General features: G+C 41.6%; 2 protein-coding genes across 4 annotated transcripts; both read right to left on the bottom strand.

The window, feature by feature from the left end:
- Nucleotides 1-214: 214 nt before the first annotated feature.
- Nucleotides 215-10,163, bottom strand: pkp1b (plakophilin 1b). Of its 2 annotated transcripts, none has more exons than XM_028405007.1 (13): nt 9,869-10,163; nt 8,782-8,876; nt 7,884-8,287; nt 7,654-7,798; nt 6,205-6,412; nt 5,486-5,651; nt 4,465-4,582; nt 4,161-4,337; nt 3,620-3,790; nt 3,377-3,530; nt 3,104-3,290; nt 2,918-3,002; nt 215-2,141 (listed from the first exon to the last, which is right to left on the bottom strand). In XM_028405007.1, exons 1-13 carry the CDS (start codon nt 10,053-10,055, stop codon nt 2,067-2,069), a joined length of 2,172 nt encoding a protein of 723 aa, XP_028260808.1. In that variant the 5' UTR covers nt 10,056-10,163; the 3' UTR covers nt 215-2,066. The 2 variants fall into 2 exon arrangements, with proteins under 2 accessions (XP_028260808.1, XP_028260809.1); XM_028405008.1 differs by having other exon boundaries at nt 7,654-7,795.
- A 1,914-nt stretch (nt 10,164-12,077) lies between these two features.
- smpd2b (sphingomyelin phosphodiesterase 2b) lies at nt 12,078-19,165 on the bottom strand. 2 transcript variants are annotated; one of them, XM_028406071.1, is made up of 11 exons: nt 18,950-19,165; nt 17,729-17,834; nt 17,549-17,645; nt 17,338-17,414; nt 16,892-16,985; nt 16,023-16,112; nt 15,848-15,930; nt 15,592-15,724; nt 15,289-15,393; nt 14,308-14,476; nt 12,078-13,504 (listed from the first exon to the last, which is right to left on the bottom strand). In XM_028406071.1, exons 2-11 carry the CDS (start codon nt 17,776-17,778, stop codon nt 13,080-13,082), a joined length of 1,323 nt encoding a protein of 440 aa, XP_028261872.1. In that variant the 5' UTR covers nt 17,779-17,834; nt 18,950-19,165; the 3' UTR covers nt 12,078-13,079. The 2 variants fall into 2 exon arrangements, with proteins under 2 accessions (XP_028261872.1, XP_028261871.1); XM_028406070.1 differs by having other exon boundaries at nt 18,790-19,163.
- Nucleotides 19,166-21,043: the final 1,878 nt, after the last annotated feature.

The raw sequence follows: 21,043 nt of genomic DNA, 5'->3' as shown, positions 1-21,043 counted from the left end.
AGCCTGCAGTGATACCAGTCATCTATTAATGACAATGGGCACATAAATCTATCACTGCAAAATGAAATGATGGTTGAAACAAAGCTCCTCAATCTAAACATCGCCGTGACCTAAGATGACTCCCTGGTGGCTGTTGGGTGGATCACAGGGTTTAAAGTGAGGAAGACCAAAGTTCAAATCTGGTCAACAATGACATCATACACACTGAGCACAATAAGCGCATTACCTTGTTTTATGAACGAGTAAATACAAAAGTCATAAAGTAAAAGCAGTAAACAGAATTTTATGAGCATGTTTCTCATTTGGCCTGAAGCATTTTTAAAAAATTCTGCAGCCCAAACCTGGAGGAGGGGTTGTGACACGGGTTTTAAATCATCTTTACGCTGTGGTTAAGTCGCCTGAGCAGCTCAGAGATTAGAGGTTTGTCAGCTTTATTAAAACTTTTTTTTTAAAGACCACACAAGCCACCGATACACCACCAACCAACCAAAGCCGCCTTTACAGACTGGAAACACACATCAGTGCTTGAAGCATAGAGTGTAAACAAAGATGGACGATGCAGCTCCGCCTCCTCCAAAACATCTCGCAGATATGATGCCTAAACATCCACCCACATCTGCATCAAGCTCACCTACACCTCAACTGCTGAGGTGTTACTTCCTCCTTTCTTTGTCAATAGCGACCGATTAAATACAAACATAAATCTGTTTAATAAAAACTACCTAAGAAGCCATAAATCATCTCTGGGAATACTTTTAGTTCTTAGTTGGGTCTGCGTTCCATTCTCTACCTGCGGAGGAGGCGGGGTTTATGACCTATACTGCAGCCAGCCTCCAGGGGGCGATCCAGATGTTTTGGCCTCACCTTTAAGGAGCTTTCACGTCATCCATCTTTATATACAGTCTCTGGCATAAAGCCGTAGTGCAGAACTTTTTTTTTGTATAAATATGTTACATTCAAGCTTTTAAGGAGTTCATACATTGCTGATTAATCCAATCAGCATCAGGTAGATCAATATACTGCAATTTTAAAACTAGTGTCTGTAGTGACATGGAATTAAAGGAAGGCGCTTCTGATGGAAAGAAAATCTTGGAAGGCATCCAAGATGTTTCTGATCTGTCAGATTAAAGGATTAGAGATTAAAAACGCTACAGAGCTCTGGAAACTCCCAGGCTCCGCATCTATTGTGTTAAAGTGACATGATCGACAGCAACCTGTTAAAGAGCAATAAGATGATCCCTCAGTCACTGTCATGATCTCTAATTACAAACAGCTGCATTATCAATAATTAATGTTAAAGAGTAGCAACTAAGAGTTGGCTGGAAGTCAGAGATACCCAGACTCTGATTCATCTGATGTGGTGACATCATGGTGTCAATCCTGGGTGGGTCTAACACAACAATGGCACCACAGACAAGACTACTATATAAGACTACTCCCTACACTAATAAACCTACTTTACATTTTATCCTCAGTATTGCCAGACAAAGATCGAGGAAAGTTCCCGACAGGAATCACTTAAAGTGGAAACAAATCATTAACTGTCTGTAAACAGGCTGCAGATTAGCTCAGCCAGCGACACAGACAGTCCCGATGTCATCCCATATTCTGGAACTCCTCATAACTCTCTTTGCCAGAAGGGGAAGACCAAGTTTACACACTGTACCTTTAAAAACAATGTCAGATCTCTTTCTATCAACTTCCCCAACAAATAATATTTTCATCTTACACACTCAGCAATGTTTGCATACATCATATTAAAAACATACATTTCAGTGCAAAATAACACCCTAACCCTCATGTTCGTAATATAAAAGTAAAGTCATGGTTCCAGGCTGACATTAAAAGACATTAGAAAAGCAAATACACTTTTTTCTTACATCTGAACCTTTACCTTTGTTCCTACACAGAAATATAACAGTACAGAATGTGCATGGCTATGCAATGTGATGTGATGTAAAAGGATGCATATCTGAAATGAGAATGGGTGCTGCTCAGCCTCGGTGTGTCTTCTGCAGATGCGTTACTTCAGTGAATGACTATCCAAGATCCCTCATGTTCTCGAGTTAATCAATGACTTGTAGAGACCGGTGCGCCTCCACGGTGGTGTCGTTCACGAATGAGGATTTACTCATTCCTTGCTGCAGGACAGACAGGTAAATACGATTAGCTTTCTTCCTCAGTAATTACACTCAAGTCCCAATAAGTAACACATTGACAAAGACAAACTCTGCAGTATTCTTAACATATCTACATCCTGTCTGAGGTGTGATAAATCCACAAAGCACCAGACAGGAAGGCTTTCGTTCCCGCCGCCAACTGCACCTTTGCACATACTGACTGTTTACATCCAGTAACACAGCGACTGCAAAACTGACCGTTCTATGTACCTTAATATTCAATGGTTGCACATGTACCATGCTGTTTGCCTCGTGACCGTTTTTGCACAATGATTCATTCTTTGCTGTAGCACACATGCACATTTACGTATATATTTACATATTCAGGGTTTATATTTTATGTTTACATTTGTTGCATGCTTTTCTCAAATTGTCTATTTTGTTAAATTATTCTGCTTCTACAGCTGTCAGTGTGGACAGCAGAGTAAGAACTTCATTTGTACAGGCAAACCGGTTTCCTGACTGTGCACATGACAATAAACGTTTTAAATCTTGAATTTTACAAGCGTAAACAAAGTCCTGCAAGTGATTTCTTGAACCAGAGCGTTGGGATTCCTCAGTTATATCACTGCAGCGTCTCATGTTTGTGTACTGGCCATTTCCTCTGTCTGATCCTTCCAACTTTTCACTGTCGTTTCTCACAAATACCAGAGAAAGGCGTGGACTTTTAAAGACACTGACATGGACACACCCAAACCCTGACAGATCTTGGCACTCAGGGTTCAGTTTCAACTCACCTTTTTCAGGAAGCTTTGTAGATCCTTGTCTGACCAGAGTTTGTAGAGAAGCAGGCTTGCAGCTTTGCGGGACTTGGGGAAATATCTGAGGACGAGTGAAAGTGCTTGTTAGCGATCAGCTTTGATGGACAGATAGAACTTCTAATAGGCACACACATGCGGGCACGTTTTTTTCCCTGCACTTACATGTTTTGGCTGAGATCGTTGAGCGATTTTATCAGCTTGTCATTTAACAAGTTCTTGCTCATCTCAGGTTTCTTCATTAGCAGGCAGCTGGCAGTCTGGCAGGCCATGGCGAGGTTGTCATCAGACTCGTTCCCCTCCGCAGTGCCTTTGCTGAGGAGGCTGATCAGCTCCGGGAGGCCTTTCCGAGCTTCACGGTATAAAAATAAGGCACACGCAAAAATATTTATTATGTTTGAACATATTACACTTCTGTGTGTTGAACTGGCTTCTTACCGAGCGCACTGTGCAGGTTTGGCATCTTAGTGAAGTTTCCTACCAAAGCCACTGCGTTCCTCTGCAGGTTGACTCTCTTTGAGTTTATCAGTGGGGTGATAAAGTGCAGGCCATTCAATTTCTGCACAATGGTTTGGGTCATTACACTGGAGACCTTCAAACACAGAAAAACCACTTCAGCTCAGGAAATAAGTGGCTAAGTGCACGAACATATCCAAACAAACTCATGTTTCAGCTCCTTACAATGCCTTCGTTTGCAGTCAGGTTCTGCATAGCCCCACAGCTGGCTTCCTGTATTTCCTCTCGCTGGCTGAGGCGCAGCAACGACAGGTAACTCTGCAGAGTTTGGGAGTGGATCAACCAGGCCGCTCCATTAGGCTGCGGATCCTCAAGGACTGGGAAGTCAAAGTGAGGCTGGACGAAAGAGAGAGAGAGAGAGAAGATCTTCAACACGTCCACTGCTCTTCGTACATCTCTCGCTTCTAGTTTGCTTTACAACATTGACATATATTTAATATATGTACATACAAACTACAAACACCAGGATTATCATCTATCTCTCTCTGACCAGCGTGTGTGCTTACCTTTGCATCTTATGACCCCATGTGCCTTTTTAAGGCAGCGACACAGCTTCAAATCAGTCATAACAAAACGTTTCATACCAGCACTGGAACGCAAAAACTCTGCTATGTATGTGCAATTAAACTGACAAGTGTTTTCTGATGAGCTGTCATGGCATATAATACCCGTTGGGTTAGCTTGTTGTGCATGTTTGGGGTCTTACCTGTTGTTCCTGTGATCTGCTGGGTGAACTGAAGCAGCCGACGGGGCTGACGTTGCTCTGGCTGCTGCTACGGTTGACAGTTGGAGCCAAAGCAGTGATCCTGCTGAACAGAGACGGGGCCTCGGCCTCCAGCTGGAAGGTCAGGTTGTGCAGAATGCACATGCAGTTTTCCACTGACTGTGTGAACAGGCAGGCAGACACACACAGTCACAGTGTTTTGTGTGTCAATAAGAGTTAAACGAGGATCAGAGAAACAAAATAAAAAATCCAGTCCAGTTCACAAACAATATTTTTCTTTTCTTACCTCATCATTTGTTTTTCCAGCCTCCACACAGTCTTTAATATATGCGGCCAGAGAGTCGACCAAACCTCGACATTTCCTCATGGCCTGTCTGTTGCTTTGCTGTGAACTGCTGAGGTTTCTGTTGAAATGAAAAAACACAAGATATGATTGACGCCCCGCAGATAAGACACAAGATCACTGACAGATAATTTAGCTGCTTTCAGTGTGACAACATAACCACGTAAACATTGAATTATTACGTTTTTTTCAGACCTTTGATCTCTGACTTATCGGAGGTTAATCACACCTTTCCTTAAAAGTAAACAATAATCTTCTTGTACAAACAGGAATATTAATAAATATTTAAACAGCTGGAGCTTGTGAGGAACGTCCTATAGTGCTTTTCTTTGCCGCTCCCCGGGTTTGCTGATGCAGCAGATAAGTGCTGCTATCACCTGTAACAATGCATTGTGTTATGTTGTACATTCACATTTACAATGTCAGAGCCTCCAGGCTACACGGTGCTGAAGGAACCTGCAGCTAATCATGATTTAAAGTACAGTTAGAAAGTGATTCAAGGCTGATTACAGCTTTCCACAGCACCTAAAGTTATTTTCACCCATTTTACATCCATTGTTAGTAAATGAGTCAGCACGCTTTTTTACTTTTGCACCTGTTTTTTAAAATAGAATAGCTAGAATAGAATAGAATAGAATAGAATAGAATAGAATAGAATAGAATAGAATAGAAATACTTCATTTATCATCCCAAGCTGGGAAATTTCACTATTGCAGCAGCAAAATAAAGGCACTCAAGCATACTGAAAATATCCCTCTAACGGTAAAATTTAAACAGTATAAACATTATTTACAGCATATTAAAAAATAAACATAGGTGCAGAAGCAAAAGTGCAGCACACACCTGCTCCCTACCACTCATCTATTTCCTTTATGACTCATTCAGGCCTTTCATACATGTAGCCGACAAAAAACATAGTTCACTTCTTGGTCCAGACTTCCAGGACATTTTTTAATTTGCTTACCTAAGACATCCAGTGGCGTGTAAGAAGACGTCGTCCTTGCTGTCACCACTGGCCCGATTGGGACCTGTTGTGTAAGGCAGGATCACATGCTCCGTTAAGACAGGCAGAGCACTTTTCAGCAGCTCTGACTTCATGCTGTCTGCAGAGGACAGATTCCACAGAAGACCTGGAGAGAAAGTTAAACCGTTGGATCAGGGTGCTTTCAATCCATGCATATTAAATATCAAACTCAAATCTGGGAACAGATCTATCAACAGGTTTGCAGACAGTTTCTGCTTCAGGCCAATTTTCAAATAATATTTAGCCGACTTGGTAAAACAACAGTAAATTACCGTATTGTCTCAAATATAAGATCAGCCCTCTAGAATCTTCTATGAATGAATATTTTAATTTTACATTTTGTTTCAAAAGCCTTGTAAATACTGGTAAAAAACACACACAAGGCACATGTAAAAATAAACACTGTGTGGCGAACCATAAAAATGCTACATGCTACATTAACCGTCTGCACCGTCAGCTCTGAACATGCTGATTTTTATTCAGATGTATTTTTAAGAAAACTGTCTTCTATTCAGAACAATAAAGTAACTGCAGAGACTCTAGGACAGTTTGATCTAACAGCTGGATCTCCACACAAGTGTCTCTCAGTTTAATATGTCAGCTTTTTGTGTATTTGTGTGCGGTTAAGTTGCAGATTTTTGAGTTATCTAACATGTTACCTGTCAGCTGTTTGTGCAGATCTACACAGTTTGTATCTCTGAGCACAGCCACGGCCTCTGAGATGCCACTGCATTTTTGGATCTCCTCTTTGTTCTTCTCGCTCTTGAAGGACAGGTTGCGGAGCGCGGCAGCGGCCGTGCTGCTGACTTCTACATTGGGGCTGCGCAGAAGAGCGACCAGGGGCGGGATGCCTCTGAGCTTCAAGACCTGTGAGACAAGATGACATGAGGAGAGGTCAGGAATAATTTACTGCAGGTTAAAATGGTTTAAAACAGTTTCAAATTACAGGTTCAGTCTGAAGCCTGTTTCCATGACAGGTTACAAATTATGCAGATAAACACTGCTTCAGTTTGAGAAGTGGCAGGTTAAGAGACCTGTCAGTGGCAGGACTTGACTGTGCTGGATTCAAGTAACAACAAAGGACTCAGGAAGTCTCACTTTTCCTTTCACTGATATCAGCCTCACTTTTAATGTTTATTCTCCACACATTGTATCAAGTTGCTGCTGATGCAAACATTTCCTAATCCTGCTGCTCCACACAAACACTTTGCTCAACAACAAAGCAACGCCACCATATCACAGCTCCATTCATGTTTTGTTACTTGTTACCCTGACAACCACAGTTAAAATAAACCAAACTTAAAGAGGGAGGAAGTGAAGTTCTCTATATACCTACAATTGTTGTTGTTTAATCCAACAAACCTGCTTTGGTGTGAGTCCTAAAAGTCTGACCAGGACACATAATATTAATAATGCATTGGTCTTATATTGCGCTTTGTTGTTGTTGTTCAGGCACTCAAAGCGCTTACATTGAGATGTATTATTCATTCACACCACATTCACACAGCGGCAGTGGTAAGCTACAGATGTAGCCACAGCTCCCCTGCCCTGGCAGAGACTGACGGAGACGTCAGAGAAGAGTCGTCAAAGTCGTCAGGTGCGCCTATGGCCTCTCCAACCACCGCTGATTCATTCATACGCATTCATACACCAGTGAGTGCACTGGAGGCAATGTGGGTAAAGTGCCTTGCCCAAGGACACACAATAATGACTAGGGAGGAGCTGGGGTCAAACTGCCGACCTTCTGGTTATTGGACAACCCTGCTCTACCACTTTACTCATAAGACCTATTTTTCTACAACTGTGTTTCTTACCTTACACATACACACAACAATGGTGCAACACCTGAGGGAAACCTTGGGCTAAGCTGCCCTCAATGGTTGCCACATCAGCATGCAGCGTGGGCTAAAGATCGTCCTCCAGCCTCATGGTTACATTACAGAACCTCACTGAGCCACAGGGTCTTTATCATAGCGCAGACTTAACATAGCGTTTTGGTGAGTTGTCATTAACAGGCAGTAAGGTCATTTCAGCTTCTTTTTCTCAGCATTGACAGAAGGAACCCTGACCAAAGATCATATAAGCTCAGTGAGAATAAGATGTAGTACCTCCTCTTTAGCTGTGTCATCCATGAATGTGCTGTGCTGGATGTAGGAGGCGCCGCAGTGTTGAAATGCTTCAACATCCATGGAGAGATACTCCACCGCGTCCTTCATAGTGATATCGGCTGCTTTTCTGTTTCCATTGGACCTGCTTGGTGTGAAAGAACAAGTTCTTCATCTGAAACATCATCATGTCAAATTGAGGAAATGAAGCAGATTGTTTGAAGGAAACACACCCAACGGCCTTTAGCGTGCCATCAGTGACTGAAGCCTTCTTGGTTTTTTGGGGCACTTCAACTATGAACTGGTTGGTCTTTTTGGTCTGAGCTGTTCCATTTGTAGTGAACACAGGTGAAAGCTGAGCTGTGGGGCTCGTTATGAACTGACTGGTGGATCTTTGCGTCCTGTAGAGGCTTTTGTTTGAGACCATTCTCTGAGATGTGGCAGAAGGTTTAGGCATGGACAGAAGCCTGCCCACATCGGGCTCGCTGCGGCTGGTGTTTCTTTGCCCGGTGGTCATGGAGCCAATAGGGGCGTATCTCTCATAGTGATAGGTAGTAGCTGCAGTGCTCCTCTTCACTGAGGTTCCTTTGGAGTTGTTGTTGACGACTTGTCGGTTGTGATTTTTCTCCAAGCTGAGCTGCAAAGAGTCAAAGAATACATGTGTTTGCAATGAACCCCAAAGCACATGGAGCTGGGAATGACTTTTCAGTGCCTGCCAGCTTCTATGGGGGAGGCTGAGAAACAGATTGAGACAGAACAGCATGGGGACAGCAGAGTTTAAGTTCTCATTAGAGGTGACAAAAGCAATTTATCATGGACATTCCTGCTGTTATCCTGCACCTACGACGCCTCAAACAGTAAGACACCTTGCACTTTGCAAAACAGTTTTCACTCCCTGCATCACAGCAGGGCCAGACTACAGTTGGGAGTACAAAGTGTCTCATGCAATCAAGCCAGAGTTTTGATTTTAGAGAGTAAAGAAATGTCTCAGGCCTGCAGTTTGGATTGAAACACACACCTGGATATGTCCTAGAAACTTGACTGATCACACACACAGTATCTAGGAGAGAAAACTGTTACGATAACACAAGCAGAAGAGTCTTAGATGAGACAAAGGACATTAAGACTTACAGTTTTAGAGAAGCCGTTTCCAAAGAAGGCGCTGCCATTAGTCGTGTTCGACTGTGACCTGAAGCCATCTATGAACACGCCGTCATTCAGAGGACCTGAAGAGAAATGTATGCGGTTGTTGGATTTTATGACATACACAGTACACAACAGGTTTACAGCCTCTGATTTATTGCCTTTGTACAAAAAGGGAAGTTTTATGTTCATCTTTCTTGCGGCACAACTGATCTCTGTGCACGGACATATTTAATGTCTCTGTGTGCGACTTGAAACACAACTCATCCAACACTTCTGACCGGTGTCAGGTAGAAACGGGTCTGTATGGACTACTGCCTCCTAAAACTGTAAACTGCATTTTCCTTTATAGGATAATACAGAAGTTATTTAAGCCGAACATGGTACATTTTTACATTATAATGTAGAGATAACTCACTGTGTGAACAGTGGAGTTAGTAAAATGTAAATAAATGTGAAGTGAAAGTCATATTGGCGGCTACTTACCTTACTATCTTACTAGTATTTATTTAAATCTTATATATTTGATAAAAAAACAAAACAAGACAGAATCAGAGTGAAGTTGTATAGTTAACAACTTCACTCCGATTCTGTCTTTTTTTATCAAATATATAAGTTTTAAATAAATACTAGTAAGATAGTAAGGTAAGTAGCCGCCAATATGACTTTCACTTCACATTTATTTACATTTTACTAACTCCATGGAAACCCCTCTTTATTTTAATCATCATTAAATTTGATGGCTAAATACACAAATTAACCAAAACATATAAATAAAAGAAAAATATATCTTGACATTAGAGTTTAGCTTTAATTTGTGTCTTTCAGACTCAGTGAAAATTAATTATTGTAATTAATTAATAATTAAAAATCACAATTCCGCTGGAACAAGATTATTATTACAATCAAAGTTCCTGGTACATTAAATATTCACTGCCAGTGTTTTATGTACTTTGAACCGAGCTTGAAGCCCACTGAGGCAGAGAGGGGGCAGGTTGGGTTTGAAACTCTGAAACTATCATCCGAAACTCTAATTAGATCCAAACCCTTCTTCGGGTGTATTCGCTGCTCTTACTTGTTGGAGACAGAGACGTTGATCCGCTCCTGCTGCTTGCGTGCCTGGACTTGGTCCTCCTGATACTCTGCACTTGCTCCAGGACGCGCTGCTGTCCTGATCGGCCCTGGCTAATGGACGGCAGAGCCAGCGACGTGTCGTCCACATTCCCAATAGAAGTGACCGATTTTAGATGATCCACACTCATTTCGTTTATTTATTTCCTAAATATAGATAAAAAACAAAAACTGTTGCTGCGGCTCCAGCAGGTACATTCAACAGGGAAGTCCGTCAGCTGCGGGGACTCGGCGCTATCTGACGGATTAAACGCGCACCTTGCCCTGCCCTGCCCAAGCGCCAGACCGCGCCCAAGCGCACGAACAATAGACCTGCAAGACATATTAAAGCCAACTCCTACTTGTCTTGACAGATACAACACAAAGAGGCGCGTTAAAGCAGCGCACAGCCTGGTCTGATGAAGCGCACGGACACCTGTGCACATACATTACCGTCATATTCCCATTATATGCAGATGCATAAATAACACTATAAACATATGACACATGGAAACTGATCAGACACTCAACCAGTGCTGGAGGAAGTACTGAAGCTTGGTTCATGAATAAAAGTACAATTACCCAGCAAGATATAGACTTGAGTCAAAGTAGAAGTGCATCAACAATCCTACTTAAGTGAAAGACTTAAGTACTTTTAAATGTGCTTAAAATATTCAAAGTAAAAGTGTTCACACAGTGAGTTATCTCTCGTATCCAGGTGGAGCCATGTTGATAAAGAATGCAGATGTAGCTCCTATATCCAAACATGAGCTCTGCTATCACTGGAGCTGATGGAGCCACCTGATTGGTCTAAACCTCTGAGATAACAACACACTCACAGTCCATATTTATGTAGATCCAGGCAACATTTCAGAAAAACTGTGTTCAGAAAATGAGTAACAAGTAACACTGTAGAAATGTAGTGGAGTAAAATGCACAGATAACAGCTGCAAATTGTAATGGAGTAAAGTCTAAAGTATTACTTTTACTTAAGTATAGATATGCAAAAAAAATACTTTTGTACAGTAAAGAAGTACAAATACTGAGTTACATTCCACCACTGCAACCAGCTAAATATGGTATTATTACAATTACAAACATAATGCTGCAGGTGCGGGAACAGCTCATTATAAAAATTAGCTACAAAATAAGTATTAATAAGTAATTTTAAAGTGGAATACTCAAGTACAAAATGCGCTTGTAATTACTATTGGTTAAGTTCTTTTCCAGCTTTTTTATATCACAGTGAAAATATCCAACACACAGTGTGTCGTGCTGCTTCCACATGTGATATATTTATGATATCTACACTCAGCTAAAAGCAGATAAGTTAGGAAATAAGTTGTAGCTAGGAGATTTATGTTTTGATAGTGACTTACAGTCATGTCATAATCAATCAAACTAAATGCTGCACAACAGGACAAACCCTTACTACGTGGAAATATGTACTAAGCCCGACAACCCTGCAACTTCTGCCATTCCTTCTTACCTGTGACCGCTGAAGAAGGATGCACTCCATGCCCATATCTGCAAGATAACAAGTGTTAAATAATTAGAAATTAGCTTCAGGTATGTGATTAGTTTGCAATGCAGGATAACTGTTGGCTCACCTGGTGGTGTGTGAACGGAAGCTGAGGTGTCACCACAGCAGGTCAGATCCTGTTTGAATCAAGTATGGCAACAATTCTATTCTATTCTATTTATACAGCACCTTTTACAGTCAACATTGTCTCTAGGTGCTTTACAGAAACCCAGAGTCTGACCCCCCCTGAGTGAGCAGTCAAGGCAAGGAACAAACAGGAAGAAACACTGAGCAGGACCCTGCTCACAAGAGAGGGGGACCATCCTGCTGACAGCTGGCCGGGTAAAGGAGGAGAAGAGGTAGACAGGACAATGTTTGAATAATGATAATTCAACACATAATTATTATTTGCATGTGGAATGAAAAAGCTTACCACACCCATGGGCGCTCTTCTCATCTGGTGCACATGTGCCAGCTTGTAGGTTCTGGTTCTCACCTGCTCAGACTCACTGGATCTCCGTGGCTGTCTTAATTGCTGCTATGGAGACAGTTTGGTGTTTACCATAAAACTTACAACAGTCTGATGTGCTCACAGTGCCCTCTAGGGGTGGAACTTAACATTATCTGTGATTTGAGTCACAGTGGTCCAGAGTCAAAGTTAAAGTCTTTATTATTGCTTTCATGATCATGCCCATTATAAGTTTCACTTGGAATTTACATCAGATATCATCTTGTCGTAAAAGTCCGTCATTGTTAAGCTCCAGTTGAGTCACATGGTTTTATAGAAATGAGAAACATTATTAATCTTCTGGCATACATACAAGGAAAAGTGATTTTTTTTAGGTTAACAAAGTGCACTGCACACTACAGATTTATCCCTCTTTTTTAAAATGTACACATTAAAGTGATTTAGTTCAAAGCTAAGAGCAGAACAGGTCAGTGTATTCCACACTTTGGAATATAGAAGAAAAGTGAGTGTAGATTGTCTCTAAACATGAGAACTGAGACCGTGTGACTACAGTACAGTATAAAAGTCTTAACCAGTACATGAGGATACAGTGCTACTGGAAGCTCTACAGAGAATATGTAACTGAAATGTAAACGGAGTGTCTGTGTCCTCTGTGAGGCGGAGACTGCGAGGCTACTTTCTCTAAGTACTTAAGAACATCAAGTAAATGTGCACACACACACAGACTGGACCCGCGATGTCTGTGTGGTGGATTCTCCAAAAATCACAAAAGGAAAGCATGAAATTAAGAACAGAAACAACTGGTCCCAATGAAACTACTGGTGGAGGGTGGAATGCAAGTTGGACCTGAGGCTTTAAAAACAAATGGTTGTGTTTACAGTGTGAGCACAGAAGCAGCTCAGCATGACTTTACAGTATAATAGGAAGCATTTTTTTGTGTACTTTAGGTGCATAGAGTGAGATCTAGGGGTAATAAAAGCCTATGGATGACTATATAAAACGTATAAAACCTTTCAAAGCCTGTGCCCTGCACTACTTTCAGACATGTCTTTGAATTATTCTGCAGCATAAATCTGAATCTCAAGAGCATTTAACACATTCAGAGGACTCCTGTTAAAGTCCATCTTAAAGCTGAATTCAAAGGCTTCTTTCTGTGAGCCCACTTCGACCCACTCGGCTGTGGCATTATTCCTCCGAGTCAAAGGCACTGGGCTCCTGACCCTCTGGGGGCTTCCGTGCAGCGTTGTGAGGCTGAGCCAGAGGAAACCCTCTGAGCTTCTCCTGCAGACTGCCTACAGCCAGCCTCATCTGGTCTTCAGCTCCCTGGAGAGATTTCAGCTCCATGGTGTAAAAGATGTACAGAAGAGTGGTGGTCAGCAAGATGGCGAAGCACAGCGCAGCCAGCAGGTAGAAAGAGGTACGAGGGAAAGGCTGCTCTGCTCCCATAGCAAACCAGGGAACCGCGGCTATGGCCAGCTCCAGGAGCAGCAGAGCCAGCCCCATCACTCCAGTACGTGCTGCCGTGTAGCGCATCCTCTCAGCGCAGTGCAGACCCACTTTGACTTCTGTGCGGGCTTCTGTCACAATGTCCACCAGCTCAGCCAGCTTTCCTGCAGCAATGAAAGAAAGAGCGGAGCTTCAATTATTTACCACGTGCCCAGTGTTGGATAATGAAGTGCCAGAGAAAACGTTACAGCACTGTGAGGATACTCTGCCTACAAATTGGATAAGACTGATAGAACATAACATTAAATATTTACTGTGCTCCTTGTTAATTTAACTAACAGCCACGGGCAGCTTTTTCTGTCAGGATTGAATTACAAGACGTGTCTGGAATAAACATTAGCATTCTGCAGCCAGAGGAGAATACGAGCACATATCTAAAGCAACACAACACAGCAGCCTGTTTGTTGAGCGTTCTTCTCCCCATCAGCCATGCTGGTTCCCAATAAAAAGACTATAAAGGAGGGAAATTAAAGCAATTTTCCATGATCATAAACCAAATTACTGAATAAGTTAAAGCTGGCCAAATCATGGAGACTGAAGAGAGAGCATAGAAAAGTCCTTTGTAGAGCCACTGAATACCTTCGACTCAAGCACTGCTAAGTTTGGAGGGGGCGCTGTGGACTCGTTTTCCATGTGCGTTTCAAAAGTCTGAATTATTTTGGGCACACAAAGGTGCCTACCAAGTTTGGTGAGTTTTTGAGCATGCCCAGGCCTCCAAAAATATTCTCTTATTTAAGAGGAAAAGGAAAAAGTATTAATAAAAATCACAAGGGTTCCAACCGGGCTAAAACCCCTACATGTTGATGTAGTGGTGGGTAGTTATCCTCAAGCAATAGCCAGAACAGCAAGATCTGAAGCCTTTCTTTGCTACTGAACAGTCGCTAAAAAAAAAAAAAAAAAAACCTACCTGAACCAGCTGCCTGAGTCTTTGATTGTCTGTCACCACCAGCCTTAACTGACTCCAGCCTCAGCTCAGCAGTGAGAGCCTCGTGGTCAGAGTATGGGAAAGGATGACCACTAACAGAGCCTTTGGTGGTGGACATGGAGTCACAATGAATGTCGATTTCAGAAGAACCCTGGAAATAATACGATGGAAAATGAGCTTTAGGAACTAAATTCAAGATTCAAGAAGTTTATTGTCAAATGTCACTTTGCTGATCACTTTGCACACTGAGCAATGAAATTCTTACTTTGCGAGTTTCCCTTGCACTTTGTACAAAACTAAACTAAGATAAAAGACAGTGGACTTATTTTAGGCATAAGAATAAATAAAAATAAGAAGAAGCAAAAAGAAAAAAAAAGAAAAATGTGCAGTTGTATGTACAGAGGTTAAAGTGTTACCAGTGTTTAAGCTGCATTGTTTATGTATTATTGTTCGAGGTAGTACATTTAGAGTGTGCAAATTGTAAAATCATGTGATTACTCAACAGCAGGGGTCTCAAACTTGATATATTTTGTGGCCCCTCACTTGACATCAAAGTTTAGCGTTAGTGCGGCCCGCACATTTTTCACACACACACTTATTTGCTGAGGCTTGCCCTGTGTGTTTTATATTGTTTTATCACTTATGGGCTACCATAGCTCAGCTTCTGGTGGTGTTCGTTGACAAGTTGGCCAACTTGGTCACGTGGTTGGAACGTGATTAGATAAGAGGTTCTGAGGTTCTATGTTCTGAAGAACTGTTCATGCTCTGACCTGTTATTAATCGAGCTTGAGAAGATTGCACCAGTCGTACTTTTTTTGGAATATTTGAAACCTTTTTTTGTGGAATACTTGATGCGGCCCAGCCTCACCCAGGGGGGAGCCCAGCGGCCCCCCAGGTAAGTTGAGTTTGAGACCCTTGCTCAAGAGGTTTAGGCAGTGGTAAGGACGCAAAGCTTTCACCTACCTTAAACAGAATGTAGTCGATTCGAATTCCCTTTTCAAACGGGATCAGCTCCTTCTTGTTGGTAAAAGGATTGTCAGCTATTAAAGTAATGCCATCCTCACATCCCTGCAACAGAGAGCACTGGTTTAATTTACATAAATCTAACTTTGTAGCCATTTTAATTACTAGGTCAGAACTCTGAAATGCTCAAATCCTGAGCTTGTAGTCCAGTTTAAGGGGTAAGACAACCAAATAACCCTCTGTGCTCATGTTTTTTTGCATATAATTTAACACATACAGGGTAGAATTCTTGTCAATACATACATCAAATTTAGCGGTTTCTAAATATGAGTCTCGCAGGCCCGTGTAAGACCTCAGCAGTCTGTTGCCAAGGTCCTGAGGGTGCATGTTGAGGTCACCGCCAAGAATGACCACATCAGCTCCAGCAGAGGTGTGGCTAGCAGGCACACAAAACACAGTATTCACCCATGATGCAGAGGAAACGTATGCAAACACACACATGTGTAAACAAACATTTCCTCACACAGTATGGACAGTGTAAACAGGAAAGACACCGTACCGGATGAACTGCTGCAGCTCCCAGGCCTGAACGACTCTGTGAGGTAGATAAGAGTCCTTCTCTCTGCAGTACTCCGCATGCAGCTACAATCATCATGGAGGGACACCAGCACAGCGATCAGTGACAGAAAATAACAACACAAGCTGGGCTGATAACTGCAGATATGAAGCCTTACATGAGTCACATAGACGTTTGCAGTTTGACTGCCAATGTTTATGATGGCCAGTCCAACGGCTTTACCTCCGAACCAGTCCCCATGGTGAGCCTACAAATGAGGGAAGGGAAAGTAGACATGAGAGCAGAGGTTATTTGCCTGAACGAAAACTACCAGGAGAATGCAGGGAAAGCTAGAGCTAAGAATATTTTTTTTTAAACCTTTATTAGTCCCACAATGGGGAAATTGCTTAAGGCAGCCCAGCAAAGAGCACCATACACCAGTTAGTACACTGGAGGCTATGCGGGTAAAGTGTCTTGCCCAAGGACACACAACAGTGACTAGGGAGTGACTAGGGATCGAACCACCAACCTTCCGGTTACTGGACAACCCTGCTCTACCACTGAGCCCACCTAGTGGGCTAGTGAATGTATTGTGTAACAAATACTTAAAACTTTCCATACAACACCCATGTTGTGCTGTATATCCTCCACTATATTCAAAGGAAACCTCTGTAACTGTTCTTCCAATTATATTTTCCTATAAGAGCACTTCATTGTTTACTTATGCTGACACCAGTGAAGGTCTTCAGAGGAGATACAGTCACTTCTCTGTTATCCAAGGACAAGAGTTTTTGGATGGCAGTATGTGTATTGTCTACCCCATGATAATCTCTGCTACTTGGGACTGAGATGTGTCCAGTGTTCCTGGAATGTATTAACAGTTAAAGAAAGTTAAACAATGTCTAGCAATATATCCAAGGATGCTCTCATTCATCCAGGTCATAGTCATTTCCAAGAATTTAAATATAAGACATTCAGCCACTCCCCGAGGGGCTTCTTCAGGGGCTCTTAACACTATTTTAAGCGTCTGTGTCTTTCTGGGCTCACCATGTAGGGATAACCATTCAGTGAGTAGCGGTAAAGAAAGGTGTCGTGGATTCTGTGTTTGGAGAAAATGGCCAGTCCGCTGCCAATGACTCCACTGCAGAATGAGAGAAAAAGAAGCAGCCATTAAGACAAGGTGCATGGGAATTGTTCTGTGCTGCTGCTGTTAATCCTTTGGAGATGTGAGAACTCATCTACTAGAGTTGACATTTTTTTGTGAGCTGTAGTGGAGATTAGAAATGTAAGACCTTGGCATAGAGGTGAAAAAAGTTAATCCTGTGTGTAGCTCAGTGGCTTCAGAGCAATCAGTGCCATGCAGAAGCATTTTTCTGACACTGGGTAGACTTTTGAAGATTTGGCAATGCACTCGTGAATTTTAATTACACACTGACAAATGTTCAAAGATAGCAGTTACAGCAACTCTATGTAGAACAGAAAAGAACAATTACCTTTTGAAGTAATGAGAGTGAGGATGACTACAGGCAAGTGTCTTTTTTAAGTAGAGATAGTCTTTTTCACTCCACACCTGAAAAACATCATTTACACATTTTATGATACCGACAAACGTTTTGTGTGTGTTTTATTTAACAGAGTTTTTTGGCTAAAAATGTCAACCAGATTCTACAACTTCACATCTTTGTGGGTTCAGCATCCACCAACCTCCTGCAGTAAGACAATATCATGCTCCTCTTTAGACAACAGTTCCCCGATCATGGCATAGCGTTGAGGACAGTGTTTGCTTAGATAGCGGATCCCCCTGTAAAAGATAAACGGTTAAAAGCATCGAGTGACACTTACATGCGTACAAAAAATGTGAAGAATAAAAATACAGCCACTGACCAGCAGTTCAGAGAGAAAACCCGCACACTGACCGCATCTGTGCCAGCCATGATGATGGAGGTAAGATCAGGAGTGGCAGATCAGGTGAAGGCGGCTGGTGCAGACACTAATGCAAAATGATATTTTAGTTTCTGTTGTCATCATCAGGTGTAAAAATATATAAGTATACATCGTAAGAAAGCAAAGGAGCCAATACATTTAGGCAACACAAGTCTGAGAGCTGAATAACTAGAGCTTGTAGGACAAAGGGAAGTGCACAGATATGAAGCTTCAGTGGTAAAACAGCAGACAGCATCATAAAAAAAGAGGAAGGAAAGGAAGGAAACACAAATACAGACATTAAACACATGAATCGTTTGTTTTCTGTATTCATTTGTAAAGCTATAGAGACATGACTGTGACACACAGTGGTTACACTTTGCTTGTTTTCTCTCCAAAGAGGAGACAAAGTAATGAGGCGGCAGCAGCATTCACTCCTTTCTCCTGAGAGACCAACAAAACACAACAGTGCTGACATGGCTTTGGAGAGGAAGAGGGAAGCAGTGTTGTTGAGAAGACAATGCAATGGATGACAGCACACTAAACACACACACTAAAATAAAACATGCACAATCCACTGTAAACTAATGTCTGTGGAGTAAACAATTAAAAGGGGTGACAGCTTGTCACGTCACATTCCACGTGTCTGCATCCTGTGCGGTCAGTTTTACCCAGAATAACACGAAATGCCGGATGTTGCTGTTACAGGTACTTAGAAGCAGGTTAGCTAGAATACCGTTAGCATTAACTCGTTGACACAGGATAAAGTTCAAGCTACGGAAGCGCTTCCACTGTTGCACCTGTCAGCTCCTGAATGCTAATGAAAATGTTAGTGACACATTAGTAGCACGCACACTGTCCACACTGTTAATCACTTACAGATAACTGTAGTTAACTACTGAGCATTTACGGCTGCTACACAGCGGCAGCTAGCCGCAGAGCTGCTAAGTGTGTGTGCAGCAGTGGAGCTGGCTCCGGTTTCTGTTGACGTTGTTATCGGTTTATTCATTAATTTAGCTCACCTCGCGAACCTGTTGACGTCAGCTGAAGTTAACGGGACCGTTGATGCGCAGGTTTTAATGTTAGTTTTGGCTTTGGGCCAAAAAAAATGCTTCCTGTTACACTGCTAGCTGCTAGCTACAACAGAAACTGTAGTTGATGTTTAATCAGTAACACACGCACAGCGGGCTGGTCTTCATTTCAAACACGGAACGCTGAGTTCTTGTTGTGTGGCTGTGGCTGTCTCCATTGCTGCGTCCTCCTCTTCCCGCCGGTGTCAAGTCAGCTCAGCTGGGATAAGAGTGACGGCTGCGACTTCCGGTTGTATTTTTCCTTAAAAATAAAACGGGAACTTCGCGAACTTTTTCAACTACCAATATAAGTACGAGTAAAAACATATATAACGTATACATAAATGTGAGTTCTTTATTACAAAAAGATTAGCTCAAATTAGCTTTCACTTTCGTACGCAAGATTTTATTTCGAAGACGTTGATTCCGGGTTGAAGAAGTCTCAGCCGCAGTGATTTCTGGGAGATGTTGTTCTTAGTAGCTCAAGTGGCCTAAAAGTAAATACAAACATTTAAAATAGTACAAAACTATTTATGAAACAAAAACATTTACGATATTTTCAAACAACCACAGAAATAATTTATTGAAAAACAAAAACATATCAGTTCAATTATTGATGATTTTATTTTTTTTTTCTTCAATAAAGCTAACTTAGTTGTTTACTAATGGAACAAGCTACTGCTCAATGGCAGCTGATGACTTTGATAAAGTTTTGCAAAAATCCTTTCAGGACATTGAAAACAATAGATCTGTTTAGGATGTTAAAAAGTAGCCACTTTTAAAAAGGCTTAACCCAAATTTTTAAATCTTTATAGGCCTACAAAAAGTTTACATTTCTTGGTTTCCTCCTACAGTAACCTGCTTTCAATCAATAGGATGTGACCAAAGACAATCCCATGTAAATGTAACACTGCAGGTTTTAATAGGATAAAACTTTTTTTGTAATGTCAAAAAGAACCAGCCTGAACAAAACACATTTACAAACATGTTTAATAAGATTTCTGAGGGGGAAAATGGCCCCAAAGGCACCATGCATCTTTATTGTTAGATACATTTGTTGATTACATAGTCCAACCTCTACTTTAAAGTATAAAATTGCAATGCACAATGGTAACAAAGACAATAGTAAACCACCTTAAACCAAAAAAAAAACACTGCCCACACCATTCAGAATATGATACATTAGATATCTCATTATTAATTATCAATACCAGCACAATCACACATTATTTTCAGTGAAGCATATGGCAAACACTGAAAGTCAAAAGACAACAGGATCAAAACATTAATCTGGATAATGGAAAAAAAAAAGTCTGTATAAAAGATAAACTGAGAGGCCTGCTAGAGGAGGAGTGTTATCGCCATCCAGCTTGTGAAATATGACATTCAAAGCCAGGTGCATTTATTTCAATTCTTAAATGTTGAATTTTTATAGCAGAATTGTCCAGTGAACCACTCAGAGTAGACACTCATCCAGCAGGACTCATGGGACAGCAGTTCATCCTGCCTCTAACATGAGCCCTGCAATACTTTTAACATTTCCATCACAATGGAAAATGATCAACACGCGTCTCAAACCCCCCCCCTTCCCACCCGCCGCTATGTCTTTACCAACCCTATAAATAACAATCAATGGTCATACTCCACAGCACAGAGACGATAGCTCCCATTCAAGACAATTAGTTAGATTGATTTTAAAATGAATTCACTTGCAATATCAGTAAAAAAAAAAACTGTCTTAAATATCAATTTTTTTTATCAATGAATGCAGCTTCTCCACACATCACACAGAGAAGAGTGAAGCAAACGAGCCGACTTCACAGCATACGATCTCTTTTTTAAACAAAAGAAACAGTGATTAAACTTCTCTCCGCTTTAACCATGGTCTCTGTGCTGAGATCACAAATATGAACATAAAGCCCCCCCCCTCCCCTCCCCACACAAATACTCCTATGTAACACATATTCCTTTAGCATCCGCTGACTCACAGTACAGAAACAATATTTTTTTTTTCAATGATACGCTACATATCTCAAGGCAGAAAATAAGCACTGCTGCTGCTGCTGCTGACTCCTCCCCCTTCTTGATCTTTTTAAGTGCAACCAAGCACACGTCTTCAAACAGAGAGAAATAACAGGGGATCTCATAAGTAAGGCAAAGCCCTGGCTGTATGTCAGGATAGCAATGGCACAAGACATCCCTAGTG

This window comes from Parambassis ranga, chromosome 5 (genome assembly GCF_900634625.1).
Source record: "Parambassis ranga chromosome 5, fParRan2.1, whole genome shotgun sequence".
NCBI classification, from domain to species: Eukaryota; Metazoa; Chordata; class Actinopteri; family Ambassidae; genus Parambassis; species Parambassis ranga.
This window is presented reverse-complemented; position numbering and strand designations above follow the sequence as displayed.